The sequence below is a fragment of the Sapajus apella genome, unplaced genomic scaffold, assembly GCF_009761245.1.
Source record: "Sapajus apella isolate SASKATOON/1434 unplaced genomic scaffold, GSC_monkey_1.0 scaffold48, whole genome shotgun sequence".
In the NCBI taxonomy this organism is placed as follows: Eukaryota; Metazoa; Chordata; class Mammalia; order Primates; family Cebidae; genus Sapajus; species Sapajus apella.
Window position 1 is genome coordinate 4177760 of NW_022436988.1, and position 25940 is coordinate 4203699.

The window sequence follows — 25940 nt, forward strand, 5'->3', positions numbered from 1 at the left end:
TGTTCAGAATGGCCACTTTCTAGCTCAAGAATGTGAATCAGCCCTTGCAAAGGAGGCTTTCCTGTCCGGCGGGAGAGGGGCTCCCTGTGTCCTCCAGAGAAATGGCTGGTGTGCTTTGAGTCAAATGTGGGGTGCAGGCCAGGCATGGTGGCTTACACCTGTCATCCTAGCACTTGGGGAGGCCAAGGCAGGTGGATCGTTTGAGCCCAGGAGTTCGAGACCAGCCTGGCCAACATGGCAAAACCCCGTCTCTACCAAAAATAGGCGTGGTGGCACGCATCTGGTCCCAGCTACTCAAAAGGCTGAGATGGGAGGATCACTGGAGCCTGGGAGGCGGAGGTTGCAGTGAGCTATAATCACACCACTGCACTCCAGCCTGGGCAACACAGTGAGACCCCGTCTCAAGAAAAAAAAAAGAAAAGTGAGATTCAGTGGCAGAGATGGGACAGATAAAAGCAAATGTGGTTTTCTTAGCTGGATGAAGAGGCGGAAGCGTAGGACAGGACCCTCTTCATTCAGCACGTGCCTACACCTTTTATTCTGGAGACACTCAGATCCACACACCCATCTCCCAGCTTCCACACTGAGGGCGGGTGGCCAGCGCTGGACCTACACAAAGCCTTCACCCACCCTGCCCAGAATTGTTTGGAAGAAAGAATTCCAGGCATCAAACAATCTCATTTATAAATGTTCCAGTACACATATGTTTAAAAAATAAGTTAAAACCTTTTTCCAGGCTGGGCATGGTGGCTCACACCTGTAGTCCCAGCACTTTGGGATGCCAAGGTGGGCGGATTGCCTGAGCCCAGGAATTCAGGACCAGCCTGGACAACATAGAGAAACCCCATCTCTACAAAAAATGCAAAGATTAGCTGGGCGTGGTGGTGCAAGCCTGTAGTCCCAGCTACTCAGAAGACTGAGGTGGGAGGATCACTCGAGCCCAGGAGGTGGAGGGTGCAGTGAGCTGAGATTGCGCCACTGCACTCCAACCTGGATGACAGAGTGAGATCCTATGTAAAAAAAAAAAAAAAAAAAAAAAAAATTCAAAATACCTTTATCATACCTTAAAAACTTAGAATTCATCATGTCATCCAACATCCAGTCGGTGGTCTTACAGCTCTGACTGTCTCATAGTTGCTTTTGTGTGGTTTATGGGTTTGAATGAGGACCCAGATAAGACCCATCCACTGCAGTCGGTTGATCTGACTCCTAGGCGTCTGTCTGTCTGTATCTCTCTCTTTTTAAACTATTGCTTCTCCTCCAAGGTCACTTTGAACATTGAGTTTGAAGCCCCTCCTTCCTTTCTCCCTCCTCCCCTCTCTCCTCCCCTCCATCCCTCCCTCCTCTCTCCCCCTTCCTCCCTCCCCCTTCCTCCTTCCCTCACTCCCTCCTTCCCTTCCCTCCTTCCTTTTTTGAAACAGAGTCTCTCTCCATTGCCCAGGCTGGAGTGCAGCTGCATGATCTCGGCTCAACGCAACCTCTACCTTGACAGTAGCTGAGATGATGGGTGTGCGCCACCACGCCGGGCAACTTCTATTTTTAGTAGAGATGGGGTTTCACCATGCTGGCCAGGCTGGTCTCAAACTCCTGGCCTCAAGTGATCCTCCTGCGTCGGCCTCCAAAGTGCTGAGTTTACAGGCGTGAGCCACCTTGCCTGGCCTCCTGGGTCTCTTATTCTACAGGTTGTTTCTCCCTGCTCCCACCCTATCTCGTGCTGAGAAACATGGTCCCATCTAATTCAAACTTCAATCAAAAGTCTCATAATCCTTCGCCATATGGGCATTCTTTAATGGCATATTTGAACAGTTGCCCACCCCCAACCCACGTGCACGGTTTGTGATGCAGGATTTGTTATTCCAGGGGCAGCCAGAAGAATCGTTTTCCTACTGTGTACAGCTGTTGCCTAAAAAGCAAGAACACACTTAGGACATCTGCAGCCACAAACAGGAAGCTTGCTCCAATGTCACATTAAATTCCATCCCCTTAATATCTACTGCAGAAATATTTGGATTGTTTCTTTTATATGTCCAAATATGTAGGGAAAATGGTTGAGTGGTATACTATAACAAAACTGTCCATTTCATACAAAGGAGCTTACTTGGCATTTGCAGCCCACATGTGGAGTTTTAGTAAGCAGCACGCCAGGTGATTGCTACCCTTTTCATTTACTTATGTATTTAGGTCAAACTTAAACTCATTGTGGAAAATTTTAAAACATACACAAAAATGTGGAGAATGATATAACCAACTCCATGCGTCTATGATCTGTTTTCAACAATTATCCACGTTTTGCTGATCTTTGCAAATGATTTAAAATCAGTTTGTAGGCTGGACGCGGTGGCTCACACTTGTAATCCCAGCACTTTAGAAGGCCAAGGCAGGTGGATCACGAGATCAGGAGTTTGAGACCAGCCTGGCCAGCATGGTGAAACCCCATCTCTACTAAAAATACAAAAATTAGCCAGGTGTGGTGGCACATGCCTGTAGTCCCAGCTACTTGGGAGGAAGAGGCAGGAGAATCATTTGAAGCCGGGAGGTGGATGTTTGTTACAGTGAGCCGAGATCTCTCCACCACTCCATCTCAAACAAAAACCGACTAAGCCAGGCGTGGTGGCAGGCACTTGTTATCCCAGCTACTTGGGAGGCTGAAGCAGCAGCATGGCTTGAACCCAGGAGGTGGAGGTTGACATGAGCTGAGATCATGTCACTGCGCTCCAGCCTGGCAACAGAGTGAGACTCCGTGTAAAACAAGGGAAGAAAAAATCAGTTTGTAGACCCACATATGGGGTAATGACATTGTTAGGAACGCAACCAGACACCATGGTTTCCTCTCAGTCTTGCTTATCCTGTGAAAGAAAAATGAATGGGCACAGGTGAGGCCAGCCTGGCGCCCTCGTCCTCCTGGCCTGGTCAGCACTGGTAATAATAATTAAGCAAATGTGTTCACTCCTTCATGACCTGCATGTTCTTAAGTCCTTTGTGGGAAGAGTCCAGGGTGGTTTCATTCACCAGCATGTGGAACAGAGAAAACGAGAAATATTTGTTGGACGAATCAATTTGTTTGGTGCCACAGGGTGACAGGAAGGGGTGCCAGCCCCACGAGAACAGTGAGGGTTCCATGTGGCAGAGGCCTGGAGCTTCTACCCCAGGAGTCAGGGGCTGGGGCCCTTTGGGTCCCTCTGGGCAGGAAGGAGCTCAGAGAGGTGAAAATTTGGGGGAGATGGCTGGCGCCCAGAGATGGCTGGCACCACAGGGGCGGGGACTGCAGGAGGCTGTGTGGGGCCAGACTTGGAGGAGGGCGACGGAGCAAGGCGAAGGGCTGGCGAGTGTGAGCGTAAGAGTCGGTGGGTTTTGAAAGTGTGTGTGTGAGGATGTGAGCAAGAGAGTATGTGTGTGTGTGTGTGTGTGTGTGTTGGGGAAAATCCCTGGGGCCAAACTTATTGTGGAATGGGTGGCATCCTGCCCAGATGCATTCAGGGGAAGGACCTCTGCCAGCCTAGGGCACATCTGGCTGAGGTGCCCCTTACTAGAGAGCAGTACCAGCGGACGGATGCAGGGGACCCACAGCCTGAAGACCAGGGTGCACCTCCCCAAACAGCCGGCTGCCTGGAGGGGCTCTTTCTTCCCTTCCCAACAGCTGGCTGCCTGAAGGGGCTCTTTTCTTTCCCTCCCCTCCCCCTCCCCTCCCCCTCCCCTCCCCCCTCCCTCCCCCTCCCCTCCATTCCCCTCCCCTTCCCTTCCTTCCCTTCGCTTCCTTTCCATTCCCTCCCCTCCCCTCCCTTCCCTCCCTCCCTTCCTTTTTTTTTGTGGTAGCATTTCACTCTTGTTGCCCAGGCTGGAGTGCAATGGCACAATCTCGGCTCGCCGCAACCTCCACCTCCTGGTTTCAGGCGATTCTCCTGCCTCAGCCTCCCGAGTAGCTGGGACTACAGGCATGCGCCACCATGCCCGGCTAATTTTTTGTATTTTTAGTAGAGACGAGGTTTCACTGTGTTAACCAGGATGGTCTCCATCTCCTGACCTCATGATCTGCCCGCCTTGGCCTCCCAAAGTGCTGGGATTACAGGCGTGAGGCCCTGGAGATGTGTCCTATTCAAAGGAGGCAGAGAGCCCCCAAAATGATTGAGATTGGGAATTCCAACCAACGATGGGGGAGAGGTATTCAACTAATGTAGATTACCAAAATAAAACAAGAGAAAAGGCCAGGCACGGTGGCTTATGACTGGAATCCCAGCACTTAGGGAGGCTGAGGTGGGTGGATCACCTGGGGCCAGGAGTTTGAGCCCAAACATGGTGAAACCCCATCTCTATTAAAAATACAAAATTAGCTGGGCATGGTGGTGCATGCCTGTACTTCCAGCTACTTGGGAGGCTGAGGCACGAGAATTGCTTGAACCTGGGAGGTGGAGGTTGCAGTGAGCCAAGATCGCACCACTGCACTCCAACCTGGGCAACAGAGAGAGACTCCAAAGGAAAAAAAAAGAGAGAAAAAAAGTACAAAATATGTATCCTGACTTGTCCCAAAGCATCTCGGAGCAGCCACTGCTCTTGATAGCGCCCTCTGTGGTCCCAGCTCCTGTGGTCCCAGCTCCTGTGGTCCCAGCTCCTGGCCACCAGCTGCCTGCGCCGGGGCTGCAGCCTTGCACAGCTGTTCTCCTGGCAGAGTCAGATGCCTGACGGTCAACACCACAGAGGAAGGATGACTTTCTCCCCTCCCTCTGAGACTAGAAACAAAATGGAAGCGTGGTGAGAATGGTGGCAAGCAGCCAAAAGAGCCACTTCCTTTGGGTATCAACAGGCGACCTGGCGTCATGGCTTCTGTCTTCCCCAAGCACCTGTGCCTGGCAGCTGCCTGTGCTGTGCACCTTTTGGGGCGATGCTAATGACATATTTCCTGGGAGCCCTGCCCTATCTGCAGGGATGGGAAGGACAGCGTGCGTCAACCTTCTTCCTAAGGAAGGCGGCATCCCTCCCAAACCTGGGAAACCAGGTCTCCGTGGACAGCATAGACACCTGAGAAAAGGGTTTGCATCAGAGGCTGGTGACAGAGGCTCTATCGGTCCAGAAACTCAATAGCCTGTGAGTCCAGCAAGTCACGTGACTGATGTGCAGGGTGCCGCTACAGCAGGAGGGGGATCTAGGCTGAAAATCCTCATTTGAAGTGGCCTGGATCCCCCAGAGACTCAGCACCCATGAAATGCAACCCCAGCAGGTGGAAGAGCAGTCCGTCATTGCACACACCTGCCAGGCGAGGCAGGAATGCTGCTATTGCAATTCAGGGGCAGCAGGCCCACCCCTACAGACCCGAAGGGGCCTGCAGGTGTTCTCCCACCCCACCCTCCAAAAGAAATCCTTCAGCTGGTGTGCTGGCGCTGTGAGAACCTGCTTCCTGCCAGCTAAAACGAACTCTGTTTCTCAGACTAAAAGCTGCCCAGGCTTTATGTTAGCTTCTTGAGCCGGACAGACTCCATCTCAGCGGCTTCATTTTAGTTGTTTTCCCCCATTAAGTATGTAGCTGTAGTATGTAGCTGGGGCAGGCTGGCACTGGGCACCCAGGAAGGCGTTTGTTGATAAGAGGCTGAGGTAAGTGGTACCAGCGGAGCCTGGGCATGCAGGTGCCGGCGAGCGCCCAGAGCCCCCGTTGTCTGTAAGTTGTGTGTCTTTCACGACAGCTTCACCCCTCGCACCTGGCCTGTTTTATTTCTCATGTACTAGTTTATCTTTGAACTTTTTGCTTACTCTGCTTTTGTGAAAAATTGGCTTCAGCTAAGTTCCTCCTCCCTTTTAAAACTAGGGTATAAAAGACCATCTAACTTTTTCTTAGGGGCTGAGAGAATTTTGGGCGTTAGCCACCTCTTGGTCACCGGCATAATAAGGACTCATAGTTCAATCTCAGGTGACTTGCCCGGGTACAACAGTGACATCTGTGCAGAGGCCTCACAACCACCCCCAGGCTCACTGACCCATTGCTCATAAGAGCAGCTTGTGGGAACCCAAACTCACAGCAGCTGAACTATTATAGAAGTCAGAAGGGGAATTATTAATTTGCAATTAGAAATGCAACACGGGGCTGAACGCAGTGGCTTGTATCTGTAATCCCAGCACTTTGGGTGGCTGAGGAGGGCAGATCACTTGAGGTCAGGAGTTTGAGACCAGCCTGGCTAACATGGTGAAACCCCGCCTCTACTAAAAATACAAAAATTAGCAGGGTGTGCACCTGTAATCCCAGCTACTTGGGAGGCTGAGGCAAGAGAATTGCTTGAACCCAAATGGCGGAGGTTTCAGTGAACCAAGATCGAGTCACTGCACCAGCCTGCGCAACGAAGTGAGTCAGTCTCAAAAAAAGAAAGAAAAGAAGGAAAAGAAATGCAACGTATGTCTCTCCAGAAATTAGCCCAAATCTTCAGCCATCGACAGGCTGTGAAACAGGAGAGGAGTTGAGTCCATCTTACCTTAACCTCCCAGGCAGGGAGCCGACCAGGTAATTTTTGGGTAACAATATAACTATTCTGCTAATGTACCCTTTTCTTGAGATAAGTTCCAATGGGACTCATTTTGGTTACAGCTTTCTATAACAGAATATTGTATTCTTTCATCTTTAATGTTTCTCTGGTTTTCTCTAAGGATTTAGAGGTCATTCAGTTGTCTCAAGGATTGCATTTTCCATGTGGTTCTTTCATAAACCTTTGTCCACAGTGAGCCCGCCGTGTGCCAGACACAGTGAGCCCACAGGGACACACGGATGAATGAGACACCGTCCTGGCTCCTGAGTCACGGGAGGTGTCCACAGGACATTCTGACCTAATGGCAGGGACGGGGGGAATCCAGGAAGACTTTCTTGAGGGAGGTGGTGCTTGAGCTGAGGGTTGAGGGGCAAGTGCGAAAGGAAATTCTAGGCCGAAGACCAGTTGGAACTTGCAGCAGAGATAGCCCGACTGGGGTGGGAGTGGGAGGATCCTGGGAGTTTGGATTTGGCTCTGCTGAAGGATCCAGAAGTGGCAGTGGCTGGGAATGAGGCAAATTAGACAGGCACGGCCAGGCCCCAGGGACCATTAGAGGCTGCACTAGGGAGCTTGGCTTTCCTCACCAGCATCAGGAGCCAGAGAGGGTTTCAGTGAGGCAAACAATGCATTTGAAGCTACTTTAAAATATATTATTCTCAGCCGTGTGTGGTGACTCATGCCTGTAATCCCAGCCGTTTGGGAGGCCGAGCTGGGTAGATTGCCTGAGGTCAGGAGTTTGAGACCAGCCTGGTCCACGTGGCGAAATCCAGCTCTACTAAAAATACAAAACTTAGCCAGGCATGGTGGTATGCACCTGTAATCCCAGCTACTCAAAAGGCTGAGGCAGGAGAATCACTTGAACCCGGGAGACGGAGTTTGCAGTGAGCCGAGATCACACCACTCCACTCCAGCCTGGGCAACAGAGCACGATTTTGTCTCAGTAAAATGAAGTATTCTACTTGGCAGTTTGAGCAATGTATACAGCTATGCCAATAATGTTGGCAAAGATGGTGAGAGGGTTTACTTGGTTCATTGGATAAGTGGAGAAATATCTGAGAGGTAAAATGAGCCAAATTTGTTGATAATTGACATGGAGGGAGGGAGACCGAGGACCCCAGGATGCTGGCAGGCAGGTGTGTGGGAGTTACTGTCTGCCAGCTGCAGTTTAGCCAGGCATACCCAAACCACTCTGTGCACAGCCTTTAACACAGAGGGAATGAATGCAGGGATTGGTTACATCCTGAGGGAAGAAACGCCCCGAGAGGTCACCTAGGACACTGTGTTAGCCCAGCCCAGCCACAGGAAGCTGCTAGCATCTCCAGAGTCAAGAGACAGTGCATGGAGGCTGCATGACAAGAGCCCAGGACGGTGACACATGGGAGGCTGGAACCACAGGTAGGTCTCCTTGAATGGAACTGGGGCCACTGCCAGAGATTTCAAAGCAGAGGAGGACAAGGAAGACCCAGCTTCTCGGCCCATCTACCCATCAGCCTTGTTAGTGCCCCAAGTGGCCTCCCCCCAGGAAACCAGTTCCTAAGGGAACCTGGGAAATGCAGCAGGCTGGAGTCAGCCTTTCTGGGACACAGAAGCAAGCTGGAAAGGCGGAGGATTTAGTCTGGGCGCCCGCATATCAGCCCAAGCGGGTGACGAGAAGAGGGGAAGCTGCCCTGGGGTGGGTGAAGATGTGTCCATTTCTGAACACAGGCAGTCTGAGGTGCTTGTGGGACGTCTGTTTAGCAGGGGAGTTGTTCTGCAGTTACAGGGGTCAGCTACTTGGACCCGATTCCGAAGATGGGGCTGGGGAAGGAAGGCCTGCATATGCAGACTCGGGATTCACCAGCCTTCAGGTGGCAGTGACAGTAGTGCTGGCAATGGATGTGTTCATAGGGTAGTAAAAGCATGGTTTTTGTTTGTTTTGGTTTTTTTTGAAACAAGGTCTCTTTCTTTTTCCCAGGCAGGAAGGCAGTGGTACAGTCATGGCTCACTGCAGCCTCGACTTTCCAGGCTCAAGCGATCCTCCCCTCTCAGCCTCCTGAGTAGCTGGGACTAAAGCCATGCACCACCACTCCATAAACATTACTAATTTTTTATGAAGATGGAGTATTACTGTGTTGCCCAGGCTGCCTTCTCACAAAGTGCTGGGATTAGGGCCAGGCATGGTGGCGCACGCCTGTAATCCTAGCACTTTGGGTGGCCGAGCTGGGTGGATCACTTGAGGTCAGGAGTTCAAGACCAGCCTGGCCATCATGGTGAAACCCCCATCTTTAAAAAAATAATAATAAAATTTTTTGAAAAAGTGTTGGGATTACGGGCATGAGCCAGCATGCCTGGCCTGTTTGTTTTTTTTGAGATGGAGTTTCGCTCTTGTTGTCCAGGCTGGAGTGCGATTATGCGATCTCAGTTTACCACAACCTCTGCCTCTCAGGTTCAAGTGATTCCCCTGCCCTAGCCTCCGGAGTAGCTGGGACTACAGGCGCCTGCCACCACACCCGGCTAATTTTGTGTATATTTAGTAGAGACAGGGTTTCTCCATGTTGGTCAGGCTGGTCTCGAATCCCTGACCTCAGGTGATCTGCCTGCCTCGGCCTCCCAAAGTGCTGGGATTACAGGCGTGAGCCAGAATGCCTGGCCTGTTTTTTTGTTTTTTTTAATGGAAAAAAAAATTGAACTATTTTCCAAATGGTTGAGTCATGTTATACTCCCAGCAGCTGTTTGAGAGCTTTAGTTGCCCTCATCTGTCCAACATTTAGTCTTTTTAACTATTTTAGCAAGCGTGAAATACACCTTATTGTGGTTTTAATTTGCGTTTCTCTGGTGGCCTGTGAGGCTGAACAGCTCAGGAAAAGCTTTTATGTTGGCCCTTGTGAACATATTGTGAGGACGATCTCCTCTGAGGCCTTCCGGGAGAGAATTAGAGTGGAGTAAAATAAGGTGGGGGTAGCAGTCTCCTAGCCTCCAGGTCTCAGGCACCTTCTCAAACTATGTGGGCCTTTCAGGCAGTTCCTTTGTCACATCTATTATTATTTTTTTAAATTTTGTCATGCATGTTGCAGGGAAGATGTTAGTTGCCCTTTTTTTTTTTTTTTTTTTTTTTTTTTTAAGTTGGGGTTTCACCATGTTGACCAGGCTGGTTTGAACTTCTGAGCCTAGGCAATCCACCTGCCTTGGCCTCCCAAAGTGCTGGGATTACAGGCGTGAGCCACTGCGCCTGGTCTCCATCATATCTCAAGAATCATGGGCCGGGTGCAGTGGCTCACGCCTGTAATCCCAGCACTTTGGGAGGCTGAGGCAGGCGGATCACCTGAGGTGGGGAGTTCGAGACTAGCCTGGCCAACATGGTGAAACTTCATCCCTACTAAAAATACAAAAAAATTATCTGGGCATGGTAGTGGATGCCTGCAATCCCAGCTACTTGAGAGGCTGGGGCAGGAGAATCGCTTGAACTCAGGAGGCGGTTACTGTGAGCTAAGATCGCACCACTGAATTTCAGTCTGAGTGACAGTGTGGGACTCCACGTCAAAAAAAAAAAAAAAATTGTGAAGGCTGAGCAACATAGCAAGACCCTGCCTCTAAAAAAAAAAAAAAATTTAGTCACATGTGGTGGTAAGTGCCCTTAGTCCCAGCTACTCAGGAGGCTGAGGTGGGAGGATTCTTTGAGACCAGGAAGTTGTGACTGCAGTGAGCTATGACCGAGCCACTGCACTTCAGCCTGGGTGACAGAGTGAGACCCTGTCTCTAAGTAAATAAAAAAGAATTGTGGGGTTATCTCTGAGTTTCAAGGTGTGAACTTAGAGCCTGAAAGGTGTGCGGTTCAAAGCCTTATTTTACTACTTGCTTGCTGGAACGTGCACAGTGTTTTCTCAGCTGTAAAATGGGAACAGCATCTATTTGTGGGGTTGCTATGAGAATTAAGTCGTGTTGGTAAAGGGACCAGCTTACTATCTGGCACTTCATATGAGCTCAGCAATCGTAGCAAGTATTATCGGTTTTGTTACTGGAAGAATTAAACAGGTGCTACAGATCGTCCGTTTTCCCCCGGATGAGGAAATTGAGGCCTGAAAAATTAAAAGAAGTATCCAGTACAACTGGCTGATTAGGGCACAGGCACGAGCCACCACGCCTGGCCCAAGGATTCTTACAGATAGGGCATTGTCTCAGTATTAGACCAATATGGTTTTCTTCTTGTTTGCTTTTTTCAAAAAACACCAGCAACCAAGTAATAAATACAAGGTGAATTCTGTTCCATCCAGTTCTCTCTCCCCATCTCCAGTCCCTGCTTTAGGATCCGTGGGGAGGGGATGGAGATTCGCTTTGGGTTGTTGATTTTTTTTTTTTTTTTGAGACGGAGTTTCGCTCTTGTTACCCAGGCTGGAGTGCAATGGCGCGATCTCGGCTCACCGCAACCTCCGCCTCCTGGGTTCAGGTAATTCTCCTGCCTCAGCCTCCTGAGTAGCTGGGATTACAGGCACACGCCACCATGCCCAGCTGAATTTTTGTATTTTTAGTAGAGACGGGGTTTCACCATGCTGACCAGGATGGTCTCGATCTCTTGACCTCGTGATCCACCCGCCTCGGCCTCCCAAAGTGCTGGGATTACAGGCGTGAGCCACCGCGCCCGGCCTTGGGTTGTTGATTTTATGACCTCACTCTATTCATCATTCCTACCCAATGTCGAAAAAGATACGACTGTGTGTGCAAAGTTCTGCCTTTTGGATAGTTTATGCCCATCCAGTGCTTCTCTGAGTTTCTGAGGTCAGGGCAGGAACCAACACTCTCTCCGCCCTTCCAGGGGAATGGAGAGGAAGCCAGCGAAGTTGCCTCGGGTCAAGAGAATTTTTTAAAATACTGCAAAAGCAATAGTGCTCACAAATACTCAGCTAAAACCTTCGCAGAGCTGTCAGAGGACAAAGCTTTTGGAGGGAGTGGGTGCAGCTAGGGATTGCGCAGCTCCGGCAATCCTCCGGCCCGCGGCTCCGCACGCGCATCAGCCGGGCCTAAAAAGGTCAAATCCAACACTCTCGTGTCCCTAATCTCGAAGAACCATTTCCTCGACAGCCCCAGATCGCTCCCAGATACCACCCTCCCCAAACTGCAGGTGCTCCGCGTGTGCGCGTCAGGGATGGCCTCAGAGCCCCGGAGGTTAAGGCCCAAGGGCCCGCGCCTCCGCTTCTCCGCAGCCACGGGACGGACAAGCAGCAAGTCTCCCTACCCGGGAGACTGGGCAGGGGAGCTGCTGCGGGGACGGACAGAGGCTCTGGAGCCCCCGTTCTGGGGCGCGGCGCGCGCCACTATCACATCTGGGGCGTCCACAACAGCGCCAAGTGTGCTCCGCCGACCCGGAAGTAGCAGCGCCACAAGCGCGCTGCGAAGACGTCACCAGTACGCGGCACAGGAGGCTGGAGCACTTTTGGCTTTGCGCACTTGCGTCATCACGTGGCTGGCGGGGTCCCGTGATGGGGAGGTGACGTAAGCGTCGCGAAGGCGGCGGTGGGCGGGGACAGGGAGTGAGCCGAATCTAGCCCTGCCTCTTAAAGCCTCCCGACCCTTTCGCTGTTGGCGGAGCGCGGCCGCCGGGTGCGGCGCCTTTAAGCGTCGCTGTGACACGTGTGTGAGGCGCCGGAGGCCCGGATGATGCGCGTGCAGGGCCGCGGGCCGGAGGAGAAGCCAGGGTTGCGCGGGTTTGTGGCGCGCCCGCGGAGAGGCCGGGGTACGCTGAAGCCGGAGTAGGCTGGGGTCGGGTCGGGGTGGCGCGCAGGCCGGGGGACGAGGCGGGGCAGGTGGCTTCGGCGAAGGCCTGGGGCATGGGAAGGGCCGGCGGGACGCAGCTGGGGCGCTCGGGGAGGACGTGGGCGCGCGTCCGCGCAGGGCTCTGGCAGTCCCCGAGGAGGGCCTGGGATACGCCTCCTGCTCTGGAGCTCGGGGTCTCGCCCAGGAGGGGCCGGGGCCGGGCCGTCCTCGACGCTCTCCGCCGTGTCCTGGGCTGGCGATGGGGGTCGCAGGTGCCCGCCGTCTGCGCAGGATCCAGGCCGACTCCGGAGAGGCTGAGGTCGGAATCAGGGCCAGGGCGTCCCGTGCGGCCGCAGAGCCCAGCGGGGCTGGCGCGCTCCCGGGCTGGGCGCCTTCCTCGTGGCTGTGGAGAAGGCCGCGGAGCTTCGGGCGGGGTGCGGTTCCGAGGCCGCTGTTCCTGGCGGGTGGCGTGGGCGTCCTGGGCCTGGGGCTGGCGTGGCGGCCGCCAAACCCAGACACACAACAGGGGACACTCCTCGCGCCCGGGTTTACGTAACGCTCGCCACGGAGCCAGGCTCGGGGAGAGGCGCTGAGGTCGCTGTGTCCGGGGCAGGCGCTGCGGAGTCGCCGGGGAGGCTCCTGGAGCGCGGCGCTGGGTCCCAGGAGGCGCTGTTTCCGTGGGCTCCTCCCCCCAGCACGTGGTTTTGACCCTGCGAGTCTCCATTGCAGTTCATCCTGGAAAAGTGACTTTAGAAGGAGGAGGGAGAGGGAGTTAACCTAAATCGTGCCGACTCGAGTTCGCGCAGGTGGAAATGTGGATGCGGCCTGTGCTGTGCCTGGGCCAGAGGGAGCATCCTCCCTGAGCTGGGAAGTGTTGATGGTGTGTGCCTCAGGGGGCTTTGCCCGTGATTACAGCAACACTTGTCTCGGGTTCCCACACCTCAGAGAGCGAGCGAGCGTTATTTAGGTTATTGCCTCAGGTTTTAGGTGGAATTGGTGAAGTAGAAGTTGACGTGTCACACTTGAAAAATTGTGTTTAAAATCTCTGCCTCTACACTAAGGAGTGGGTTAAGTTTACAGTTACTTATTTCGACTGAAATTGGGTTATATCCCAAGTGTTGTTTATCCCCTCCCTAAGTGGTTCTCAAACGTTGGTAGTGGTGCATGACAAAGTTCTCACCTTCCAGGGTGGATGACGGTCCTCACCCAAAGCAGTGATACCGTTGGGAGTTTTTCATACGACTAGGTGTCTTCACTTTATAAATTGTCCTTTATTCTGAGATCATTTCCTTACACATTTTTGGGGGGTTGGTGTGCTTTTATTTATGGATGAAGTCATAGCTCTGAGATTTGCTGCAGAATTACCTGGGGATGGGAGGTGACCCAGGATGGGTCAGACGTAATTACTGAGGCAGAGTAAGGGGGCTGATGTGCTCCCTGTGCTGTTCTGCGTTTGTGTGTTTGAATGTTTTCACTATAAATTGTTTTTACGGACCTTAATTTCATGTAATCATAGTGATGGTAATGGAAGAGAAATGATCCATCTACGATTACCATAGTGAAAGAGAAAATCCGCACTTAGCAAAGCAAGATTTTGGCAACTGCTGTTACTCCCTCAGGTTTTTGTTGTTGTTGTTGTTGAAGTTCTACTGGATCATTAAATCCAAAACTTTGGAATTTATTACCTATTAGTCTTTGTGAGATTAGACTGGCCTTGACTAGCAGGTGTGGGAACATTTTCGTTCTCTGGGCTTGTCTGGTGTCAGGGTTAAGATGCAGTGTGGCGGTGTTGTTCATATCGTGTGCATTACAACAACAGGTGATGAGGTAGCATGATCCTCCCGCCTCATCCTGAGTGCACTTGTGGATGCTCCTTGAGCTTTAAGGACAGCTTTTTCTGGGTAGATGGTTGCCAGTGCCACGCGGCACCCCAGGAAAGTAGCTAAAGAGGAAGAGAGTTGGCCTTCACTGATGGTCATCCTGTTCCTCCCACAAGCTGTGAGCCGGCTCTGTGGCTTCAGTGATTTAACAGGCCAGAGCCCAGGAGCACTTACATTCAGGAGCCCCGTGTAGTACCTGCCCAGCCAAACTCAGTCCCATCCCGCACCTCCCCACCACCCAAGATCCTGGTTCTGTGCTGCAGGCCAGCAGGCCAGAGTCTGTACATCCCAGGGGAGTCTGCGAGGCTTCTGTGTATTTTTTGATTCCACTGAATTGCCTGCATGTGACCCAGCAGTGGTTGTTCAGTTGGTGAGAAGTCAGATAATTCTCATTAGAAAAGGCTCTTTTATTTTCTCAAATCAGACAACTTCTAATACTTGTTTTTTTTTTTTTTTTTTGAGTCGGAGTTTCACTCTTGTTACCCAGGCTGGAGTGCAATGGCGCGATCTCGGCTCACCACAACCTCCGCCTCCTGGGTTCAGGCAATTCTCCTGCCTCAACCTCCTGAGTAGCTGGGACTACAGGCACATGCCACCATGCCCAGCTAATGTTTTGTATTTTTAGTAGAGACGGGGTTTCACCATGTTGACCAGGATGGTCTCGATCTCTTGACCTCGTGATCCACCCGCCTCTGCCTCCCAAAGTGCTGGGATTACAGGCTTGAGCCACCGCGCCCGGCCTGTTTTTTTTTTTTAAATAAGCTTTTTCTTTACAGAAACTTTTTTTCCCCACATTATTCTTACAAGCCTAATTTTTTTTTTTTTTTTTTTGGCCGGGGTTTTGTTCTTTTTACCCAGGCTGGAGTGCAATGGTGCGATCTTGGCTCACCAGAACCTCCGCCTCCTGGGTTCAGGCAATTTTCCTGCCTCAACCTCCTGAGTAGCTGGGATTACAGGCACGTGTCACCATGCCCAGCTAATGTTTTCTATTTTTAGTGGAGATGGGTTTCACCATGTTGACCAGGATGGTCTTGATCTCTTGACCTCGTGATCCACCCACCTCGGCCTCCCAAAGTGCTGGGACAAGCCTAATTTTTTTTTTAAAGATGAGGTCTCACTATGTTCCCCAGGCTGGACTGCACTGGCTGTTCACAGGCATAATCGCAGCTCACTGCAGTCTCGAACTCCTGGCCTCAAGTTATCCTCCTATCTCAGCCTCCTAAGCATCTGGGACGATAGGCCCAGACCACTGCATCTGAGTTTTCTTTATAGACGTTTTTATAGAAAAAGATACTTGATCCATGTATGGAATTAGATGATCCACAGTGATCAATTTGAATGGCTTCATAAAAGGTACTGGAGGAGGTCCTTACTTTCACTAGAGCAGAATTTTGGGGTACACCTGGCTTGCTGATTCTTCCAGGGCAGGCTGGGTACTGAATACCAGAGGAAGTCATCATTTTTCTGATATTCGTGAAGCAGTTTAAGGACATAATTTTGAAATTGTGACTCAAATAGTCTGTGCTGTGTTTGGGAAAGTTACTTGAGAGGTAGTGGGTAGGGAAGGAAAGTGGTGGATACAAAGGTAGCGATTGGAGAGGTGCAGGGGTCTCTTGGTTATGGTTTCAGTGCAGCTGCACCAATAGTGTGGATCCTCTGTTAGGGACTGTAGTGTGTAGCAAGCTCTAAAGCACTTCCCAACACTGTTGTTTTTGTTGCTGTTTTACAATAGAAAAGGAGGTTTGGAGAAGTCACCGTAGTTTCATAGCTAAGGGTGATAGAACCTCCCAGGGCCACTACATTCCAAAGCCTGTGATCTACCCGCTTGCCTGCTTTGGTTTTCTTCCTCTCTGTCGGTAAGTGGCCTGGAAGACGCTTGCTCAAGTGTAGAGGTGTCCCGCGGGTGCTGTTCTCTAGGCCTGCTACTTGCTCTTTTTGCCCTACCTCACTTTTAGATACTTTGTACTGTTTTGTTTTGTTTTGTTTTGGTTTTGAAACGGAATCTTGCTGTTGCCCAGGCTGGAGTGCAGTGGCATGATCTCGGCTCACTGCAACCTCTGCCTCCCAGGTTCAAGCAATTCTCCTGCCTCAGCCTCCTGAGGAGCTGGGATTACAGATGTGCACCAGCATGCCCAGCTAATTTTTAAATTTTTAGTAGAGACAGGATTTCACCATGTTGGCCAGGCTGGTCTTGAACTCCTGACCTGGTGATCCGCCCACCTCAGTGTCCCAAAGTGCTAGGATTGCAGGTGTGAGCCACTACTCCTGGCCTAGAAAGGTAATTTGTACAAGCACTGTCTTTTTTTTTTTTTTTTTTTTTTTGGGGCGGGGTTTCTCTCTTTTTACCCCGGCGGGGGTGCAATGGCGCGCTCTCGGCTCACCGCAACCTCCGCCTCCTGGGTTCAGGCAATTCTCCTGCCTCAGCCTCCTGAGTAGCTGGGATTACAAGCACGCGCCACCATGCCCAGCTAATTTTTTGTATTTTTAGTAGAGACGGGGTTTCACCGTGTTGACCAGGATGGTCTCGATCTTTTGACCTCGTGATCCACCCGCCTCTGCCTCCCAAAGTGCTGGGATTACAGGCTTGAGCCACCGCGCCCGGCTACAAGCACTGTCTTAATAGAAACATAACATAAGCCACAAATATAATTTATGATTTTGTGGTAGCCACATTAAAAAGAAGCAGGTGAAATTCATTTTTATATTTTAACCCAACATATATAAAATATTACTATTTCAACATGCAACTGATCTAAAAATTACTGGGATGTTTTACATTTTTTTTTTATACTGGTGTTTATTTCTCTTCGAAATCTGGTATTCAGCTTACACTTACAGCACCTCTCAACCTGGACTAGCCTCATTTCACATGCCCAGTAGCCACGTGTGGCCTGTGGCCTTCATATTGGAGAGTGCAGGTCTGTAGAGACATGCATGCTTATCTGACCTGCATGTGAATTCATTGCATGGGTGTGTGTAACCAGTTTGTATGTGAGAATTAGCGTCCCCTTGTTTTTGAGCAGACATTCGGACCACATGCTGGCCTTTTGAGGGAAGTGGCATCAAGAGTGATGCCCAGAGCCACTTGATGAACATCTGCTGAAGAGATGCACCGGCCAGGGGCTGTATGGCTGCCTCAGGCCACTGTTGTCTGCTCAGCTCAGTGTGTGGCAGCATCTTGTCATTTTGTGAGCTCTACTATGTCCCAGTGGTTAGTGACGGGTCTCCCTGTTTCACGCTTCCTTTGTAGGGCTGGCAGCTGATCCAGGGGAGCTTTTGTGGTGGCTAGCATCCTTGATGACCCAAGAGATCTTTTTTATTTTTGACTCCACCTTGTGTGTAACCAAAGAGGAGCTCTTAAGAGCTGATTTCATCCTGGGATTTAATTATGTCTTACTCTCTGTTTCTTCTTGCCCCCACAGTGATGCACCATGCCCATAGTGGATAAATTGAAGGAGGCCCTCAAACCCGGCCGCAAGGACTCGGCTGATGATGGAGAACTGGGGAAGCTTCTGGCCTCCTCCGCCAAGAAGGTCCTTTTACAGAAGATCGAATTCCAGCCTGCCAGCAAGAGCTTCTCCTACCAGCTGGAGTCTTTAAAGAGCAAATATGTGTTGCTCAACCCCAAAACAGAGGGAGCCAGTCGCCACAAGAGTGGAGATGACCCGCCCGCCAGGAGACAGGGTACAGATGTGCAGTGTGCTGGCAGAGAGGCCTTCACTCCGGGGTGACCAAGTGGATGGACTTAAATGTTGTAGTTAGTAGGAAAAACAGCAGAATGTGGTGGTAGAGTTCTGAGTGTCTACGTGCATTCGGTGGCTTTCAGCTATAAAGTGATGATGCGGGGTTTGTAGGAGGGAAATCTGTGTACTGGGAGGGCCCTTGGAACTTGCTGTTCCCCTTTCCCAAGTATAACACAGTCAGAAGTCAGGCCTGGAACTGAGAAAGAGAAACGGGGTGGGCTGCATGGGGGCACGGTGTGGTGCAGAGTGCCAGGGCCTGGCTCCTTCACCCACTCTCTGAGCTGTGCCCTCCATCCCTCGAGGGGTCTTTGGAGTCTAGACCCAAGCAGCCTGGGAGGTCTGTGGGGTGACCGGGTTTACTCCTGAGCTTTCCAGGAAAGTCCAGTAAATGGGACACCAGTTCTCTGTTGCTGCCTTCCGGGTCACTGCATGCTAAGTGTGTGCACCAGGAGTGCCTTTGTGTGTTCGACCTGTGTGTGGACTTAGTCTTTCTCTTTGCTTCCCTCGTCCCTTTCTTCCTCAGGCAGTGAGCACACGTATGAAAGCTGTGGTGATGGAGTCCCAGCCCCACAGAAAGTGCTCTTCCCCACGGAGCGACTGTCTCTGAGGTGGGAGCGGGTCTTCCGCGTGGGTGCGGGACTCCACAACCTTGGCAACACCTGCTTTCTCAATGCCACCATCCAGTGCTTGACCTACACGCCACCTCTGGCCAACTACCTGCTCTCCAAGGAGCATGCCCGCAGCTGTGAGTGTGGGTTTGCCGCGGTGGGGTGGCTGCGGGTCCTTGGGATTAGATAAGCCCATGCTCTTGTGGCCCTGCTGAGCTCAGTCTGGATGAAATTTAGGAGTGCGGTTTTTCATGAGTAGTAACTTAGGAAACCTAAATTTGAATCATGCCTGCTGCAGAATGGGCCGTGAAGGTGAGTCAGTCAGGTGGGATGGTGTTCAAAAAGCTTTTCTGTAAATAGTTGCCCAGACAGAAAGGTTTTCAAATAATACTTCCAAAATACATATATTCAATTATTATTTTTTACAGACTGTGTCTTGCTCCGTCACCCGGGCTAGAATGCAGTGGCCCCACCACAACTCACTGTAGTCTTTTTTGAGATGAAGTCTCTCTCTTTGTTGCCCAGACTGGAGTGCAGCGGCGCGATTTCGGCTCACTGCAACCTCTGCCTACTGAGTTCAAGAGATTCTCCAGCCTCAGCCTCCCCAGTAGATGGGGTACAGGCATGTGCCACCACACTGGGCTAATTTTTGTATTACTACTTTTTTTTTTAGTAGAGACGGCGTTTTACCATATTGGTCAGGCTGGTCTCGAACTCCTGACCTCCTCACTGTGGTCTTGAACTCTTGGGCTCAAGTGATCCTGCCATCTCCACCTCCCAAAGTGCTGGGATTATAGGTGTGAGCCACCGTGCCTGGCCCAGTTGTTTTACGCATTTGTTGTATCAGGGTATCATAAATGTATTGCAAAACATGTAGCCTGGGTAACACAGTAAGATCCTGTCTCTACAAAAACAAATCAAGAACAGGCACGGGGGCTCACACCTCTGGGAGGCCAAGACGGGCAGATCAGTTGAGCTCAGGAGTTCAAGACCAGCCTGGCTCACATGGTGAAACCCCATTTCCACTAAAAATACAAAAATTAGCTAGGTGTGGTGATGCACACCTTTAATCCCAACTACTCGGGAGGCTGAGGCAGAAAATCGTTTGAACCCAGGAGGCGGAGGTTGCAGTGAACTGACCAAGGTCACAACACTGCACGCCAGCCTGAGCGACAGAGCGAGACTCCATTTCACACACACAAAAAACAAAACAATGAGCTGGATGTGGTAGTGTGCTCTACTTGATTAATATAGAGGTGAAATAAGATGTGACTTACCAAAACCTGAAAGAAATAGAAAGTGGAGAGTCTTCTATTAAATTAAAGCAGTGGTTAATCTTCCCATGGGCCAGGCTCCGTGGCTTATGCCCATAATCCTAGTACTTGGGAGGTTGGGGCAGGTGGATCATGAGGTTAGGAGTTCAGGACCAGCCTGGCCAAGATGGTGAAATCTGGTCTCTACTAAAATTACAAAAATTAGCCAGGCGTGGTGGCAGGCGCCTGTAATCTCAGTTACTCGGTAGGCTGAGGCAAGATAATCACTTCAACCCAGGTGGCAGAGATTGCAGTGAGCCGAGATTGTGCACCCCTGTGCTCCAGCCTGGGTGACAGAGTAAGACTATGACTCAAAAAACAACATAAAATCTTCCCATGAAAAATACCAAGCAGAGGCATTATTTCTTTGTAACTTATTTTTTTTTTTTGAGATGGATGTCGCCCAGGATGGAGTGCAGTGGTGTGATCTCAGCTCACTGCAACGTCTGCCTCCCGGGTATGAGCAGTTCTCCTGTGTCAGCCTCCCGAGTAGTTGGGACTACAGATGCGTGCCACCACACCTTGCTAATGTTTGTATTTTCAGTAGAGGTTTCACCATGTTGGTCAGGCTGGTCTCGAACTCCTGACCTCAGGTGATAGCCTGCCTTCGTCTCCTAAAGTACTAGGATTACAGGCGTGAGCCACTGCGCCCAGCCGATTTCTGTGTAACTTTTAAGAAACAATTCCAGTCCTTTGCACATTTCTTCCAAAGAATAGAGAAGGAGAGAGAGAATCCTTCCCAGCTCATTCTGTAAAGTTCCTGTAACTCAGGTAACAATAATAAGGAAACTTTGAGAAAGGAAATTGATAACCACAACTTATTTACGAACATAGATATAAGAATTCTAGGAAAATACTACCAAATGACACAGTTTCTAAAAAACTGTAAGCAACTCATGTTTATCTTAGGAATGCAAGGATGCTTTAATCTCAGAACATCTCTAGAATTCTGGAAATAGTGGAGCAGTCGAAAGCACAGCTCAGGAGCCTGGCCTGTAGGCTTTGCTCCCCGGCTTTGCCCCTTAGTAGCTGAGCTTTGGAGAATGCCCCTGGTCTGTGGAGGAATGAGACTGCCTTCCTCACAGAGTTGTGTGAGGCTCAGATGAATTCTGAGTGAGTCAAGTAGCTGGACTAGCAGCTGTAAACAGCTCTGGAAGGGACTGCCGCCTTTGCCACCTTAACCGTGGTTGCCGTATTAACAGAGGAAAGGAAACGGTCACCTGAAAATAGATATTTGCTAAAAATATACATGATTTAAAAACATCTTAGCAAAGTAGCAACAGAAGGACCATTTTCTGGCTGGACTTGGCACCTCACGCCTGCAGCTTTGGCGCTTTGGGAGACTGAGGTGGGAGGATCGCTTAAGGAAAGAAAAAAGGACATTTTCTTAACCTAGTAAATCTAGTACCTGCCAGAACAGAAGCTGCAAAAAGCATCGTTTTAATTTTTTTTCTTTTCCTTTTTTTAGAGACCGGGTCTTGCTCCGTTGCCGAGGCCATAGGGCAGTGGTGGTGCCATCTTAGCTTAATTGATTAAAATAGAGGTGAAGCTCCTGGGCTCATGTGGTAGATTACATAAGCCAATGATTTTCTTATAGCCCTTTTAAAATGAACGTATCGGCCAGGTGTGATGGCCCATGCCTGTAATCCCAGCACTTTGGGGGAGGCCAAGGCAGGAAGATAGCTTGAGGCCAGCCTGGTGCGACCCCATCTCTGCAAAAAAATAAAACCAACCAGGTGTGGTGGTGCATGCCTCCAGACTCAGGAGGCTGAGGTGGGAGGACCACTTGAGCCCAGGAGGTGGAGATTACAGTGAGCTGTGATTATGCTACTGCATTCCAGCCTGGGTGGCAGAAAGAGACCCTATTTCTCTTTTTTTTTTTTTTTTTTTTGAAAAAATCACCAGTCTTATGTTCAATGATGTTGAATGTTAGCAAGCACGAAGCTCAGTGAGATGCTTTTGGCAAACTAGGCCTGAATTAGCATAACCACTTTAGAAAACAGTGTGGCATCATCTTTTGCAAAATCTATTATCCAGCAGTTCTGCTCCTGTAGAGCAGCTCTGGTGCATGGGTATATGGTGTCTATAGCAAGAAGCAGTAAGCAGCCCACTTGCTCATCCGCAGAATGGATGCGTGCATTCCAGCACAGTCATGTGGAATATGACACGGAGTGCCAAGTAATGAATTTCAGCTTCTGAACGATACAGTGTCCAGTGAAAAAAATGTCCTAGAAAACTACGTATTGCACAAATTCCTACTTAAGAAGTTGAAAAAAAATTTTCTTTTTTTTTTTTTTTTTTTTTTGAAACAATTTCGCTTTTGTTGCCTAGGCTGAAGTACAATGGTGCGATCTTGGCTCACTGCAACTTCCGCCTCCAGGGTTCAGGTGATTCTCCTGCCTCAGCCTCCGAAGTAGCTGGGACTACAGGCCTGTACCACCATGCCCAGCTAATTTTGTATTTTTAGCAGAGATGAGGTTTCTCCATGTTGGTCACGCTGATTTCGATCTCCTGACCTCAGCTGGTCCTCCCGTCTCAGCCTCCCAAAGTGCTGGGATTACAGGTTGAGCCACTGTGCCTGGCTGAAGCACATTCTTGAGATGACTACTTGTAGCCACTATTTCCAGTGGTGACGTCACCTTGGTAGTTTTGAGGTTGTTCTGGGAGAACTTTCAGTAAGATTTGACTAGATGGCCGTTGTTTTCATCTCATGGTTTTGGCACTGAGACCGCTATCCCAGGCCTGTAAGTGGCTCTTCCACTGTAGAGCTGTCTTCCATTGTTGATTTCTCTGTAGGATCTTTTCGAGCCATTTGCCAACTGTGTGAGGATTAATTTAGTTACAACTAGATAACCTCTAAATTGCTGTAATCTGGCACAGGTGAGCTGCGGTATGTTGCAGTGTCTGAGCAGCAAGCGTGTGAGTGAGGCAGCCATGGCCAGCCCTTCAGGGGCGCGCCCGGTCTTCCTTCTAGTACCGGTCCTGTGGGCCAGCATCACTGTGAAACGCTAGCGCACCTTAGTATCTTAGGGCATAGCAAGAGAGGTTGTGGCTTTTTTTCCCGCATCCCACTGGATCCTGAGTGACTCATGAGTGGGCTATGGCTGTGGTCTCCCCCCTCCAAGCACATGGTGTTTGAAGAGCCTTGAGGATCCTAAGAGTTATTCTGATGAGGGTCCAGTGTGCATGTGGCACGGAGCAGCAGCTCCTGCCATGGGCTGGCCTGTCTTTGGCACTGATACTTAGCTGGAAAAGAAACAACGTAAGTAGCCCAGGAGGAACGCAGTTCAGTCCGATCCTCGTGTCTCCAGTCTGCATGGCAGCGTCCCTGTAGTCATGGATTTGACTTTCGAGTTACATTTTCCTGAATTACATGAAAAAATGTGTGTCTGTGTGCCACTTAAATTAATCTCATATTGCTGGGGAACCTGGCTTAGATTGTTCTTTACCCTATTTAAGAGTGATATTTGGCCGGGCGTGGTGGCTCAAGCCTGTAATCCCAGCACTTTAGGAGGCCGAGGCGAGTGGATCACGAGGTCAAGAGATCGAGACCATCCTGGTCAACATGGTGAAACCCCGTCTCTACTAAAAATGCAAAAAATTAGCTGGGCATGGTGGCGCGTGCCTGTAATCCCAGCTACTCAGGAGGCTGAGGCAGGAGAATTGCCTGAACCCAGGAGGCGGAGATTGCAGTGAGCCGAGATCGCGCCATTGCACTCCAGCCTGGGTAACAAGAGCGAAACTCCGTCCCAAAGAAAAAAAAAAAAGAGTGATATTTATTAGGCTAAAAGCATCTTTTTTTTTTTTTTTTCGAGATAGAGTCTCACCCTGTTGCCCAGGCTGAAGTGCAGTGTTGTAATCCTAGCAGCTCCCGGGCAGATCCTCCCCTCAGCCTCCCAAGTAGCTGGCACCAAAGACCCATACCACCATGTAATTTTTACCAGGTAATTGTTTCGGTGTTCTTTAGGGTAGAGATGGGGTTTTGCCATGTTGCCCAGGCTGGTCTAAAACTCCTGGGCTCAGCGACCCTCTTGCACCAGCCCTCTTAGATGTTGGGATTATAGACGTGAGCCACCACGCCCCACCAGCAGTATTTTATATAGAATAATTAGAGGCTTAATTTCTGCACAACTTTTTTGAAATGGAGTCTCCCTCTGTCGCCCGGGCTGGAGTGTAGTTGCCACAATCTTGGCTCACTGCAATCTCCACCTCCAGGGTTCTAGCGATTCTCCTGCCCTAGCCTCCCGAGTAGCTGGGATTACAGATGCCTGCCACCACACCCAGCTAATGTTTGTATTTTTAGTAGAGATGGGGTTTCACCATGTGACCAGACTGATGTTGAACTCGTGACTTCAAGTGTTGCACCCTCCTTGGCCTCCCACAGTGCTGAACCACCACAGCTAGTCATTTTCTATACAACTTTTGTAGTAAAACTGTGTCCTACCTGGAGTTGAAAAAAAGTGTTCTTTAATATTTGTTTGTTTTCTTTCAAATAACATAGTTTTGTCTAATTTTGAGTTGTCATTTTAAAAATAAAAGTAGTAAATGGATATGGGTCGGGTGTGGGAGCTCATACCTATAACCCCAGCACTTTGGGAGGCAAGGTGGGCGGATCACCTGAGGTCGGGGGTTTGAGACCAGCTTGACCAACATGGAGAAACCCTGTCTCTATTAAAAATACAAAAAATTAGCCAGGCATGGTGGTACATGCCTGTAATCCCACCTACTCAGGAGGCTGAGGCAGGAGAATTGCTTGAACCTGGGAGGCAGAGGTTGTGGTGAGCCGAGATCGTGCCACTGCACTCCGGCCTGGGCAACAAGGGCAAAACTCCATCTCAAGGAATAAATAAAAAAAAAAAAATTTTAATTGATACAGTTAGAAAAGGCAAGCAGAAGTTTAAAATGAAAATTAACCGCCCCACCCCCCTTTATGTAAAGGCAATCCCTTGGAGAGTTTTTTTTACATCTCTTCGAGAAGAATTTTGTGTAAATAATAGCATTTTAATGTATATTTGCTAAGCAGACTGCATACTGTTCCATTATTGATTTTGAAGTCTGAGTAAGGATATTGGGGGGGAAATTGGATGCAGGTGAGTTTTGTGTTATGGATCTGTTTGAACAGGTAATGCACCGTGTACCAGAAATGTGTCTTCTGAGTGTGCACTTTAGAGAAACTCAGCCATGTGCACAAGGAGACACGTGCAGGATTGTCCATTGCAGCGTGTCTGTGACAGCAGAGAAGATGGAAAGGCTGAATGTGTGTTAGTGGTGGGTATAGAAATAAATTGCGGTCTCTTCGTTCAGTGAAATATTCTAGCTGGAAGATGTGAAGGAACTGGACTGTGTCTAGCAACATGGACTTCTGTAAAGCACATTGCTGAATGATACATAACTGCATGATACGGTTTGTAGAGAGGAGGTTTGGAAACATGTAGCTACAGTGCCGTTTATTGTTTGTGGCTACACGTGTGTGAGAATAAATACATGAGTGAGAACAGTCATTGCCTGATTCGGGATAGTGGTTTCTTTGAGTGAAGGAACATGGAAAACGGGGCTGAGAGATTGAGGGGGAGTTCAGCGATCGCAGCAGCGCTTACTTACGTCATAATTTGAAAGGTGGAAACGTATCGCTGTCTAGCCTCATGGCTAGTGAGGCGGTTTATGTAGAGCAGGGGTGGGCGGACTCATCTGGCCTGCTGTCTGCGTGTGTAAATAAAGTTGTATCGGACATGTTCATGCCCATTTTTCATATAGTGTCTATGGCTGCTTTCTCTACAATGCAGGGGCATACTTGTGACTCGACTCTGTAGCCCTCAAATCACAAAGGATTTGCTATCCGGATCTTCCCAGAAAACATTTTCAACCCCAGATATTTCCAGCGAGGTGTTTACTAGAAGCAGGGGAACAGACGTTCTCATGCCTGAGGCACAAAGTAAGGGGCTGTGAGCCCTGAAGTATTTTAGCCTATTGACCATGTGATGCAACTTAGAAATTCGAGAAGACATCTTTTTTTTTTTTTTTTTTTTTTTTTTGAGGGAGGGAGTTTCACTCATGTTACCCAGGCTGGAGTGCAATGGCGCGATCTCGGCTCACCACAACCTCCGCCTCCTGGGTTCAGGCAATTCTCCTGCCTCAGCCTCCTGAGTAGCTGGGATTACAGGCATGC

At 50.0% G+C, this 25940-nt stretch overlaps 1 protein-coding gene across 5 annotated transcripts in view; it reads left to right on the forward strand.

Annotated features, from left to right (window-relative positions):
- Positions 1-12041: 12041 nt before the first annotated feature.
- USP36 (ubiquitin specific peptidase 36) overlaps positions 12042-25940 on the forward strand; it is a 50171-nt gene continuing 36272 nt past the window's right edge. The window contains exons 1-3 of one of the 5 annotated variants that reach the window (XM_032241483.1): positions 12042-12210; positions 17533-17794; positions 18377-18598. In XM_032241483.1, coding sequence (XP_032097374.1) covers positions 17542-17794; positions 18377-18598 — 475 coding nt within the window. In that variant the 5' untranslated portion in view covers positions 12042-12210; positions 17533-17541. Of the gene's footprint in view, positions 12211-15269; positions 15967-16782; positions 17322-17531; positions 17795-18376; positions 18599-25940 lie in introns of those variants that run through there. The other 4 variants (XM_032241484.1, XM_032241486.1, XM_032241485.1 and 1 more) reach the window with 4 other exon arrangements.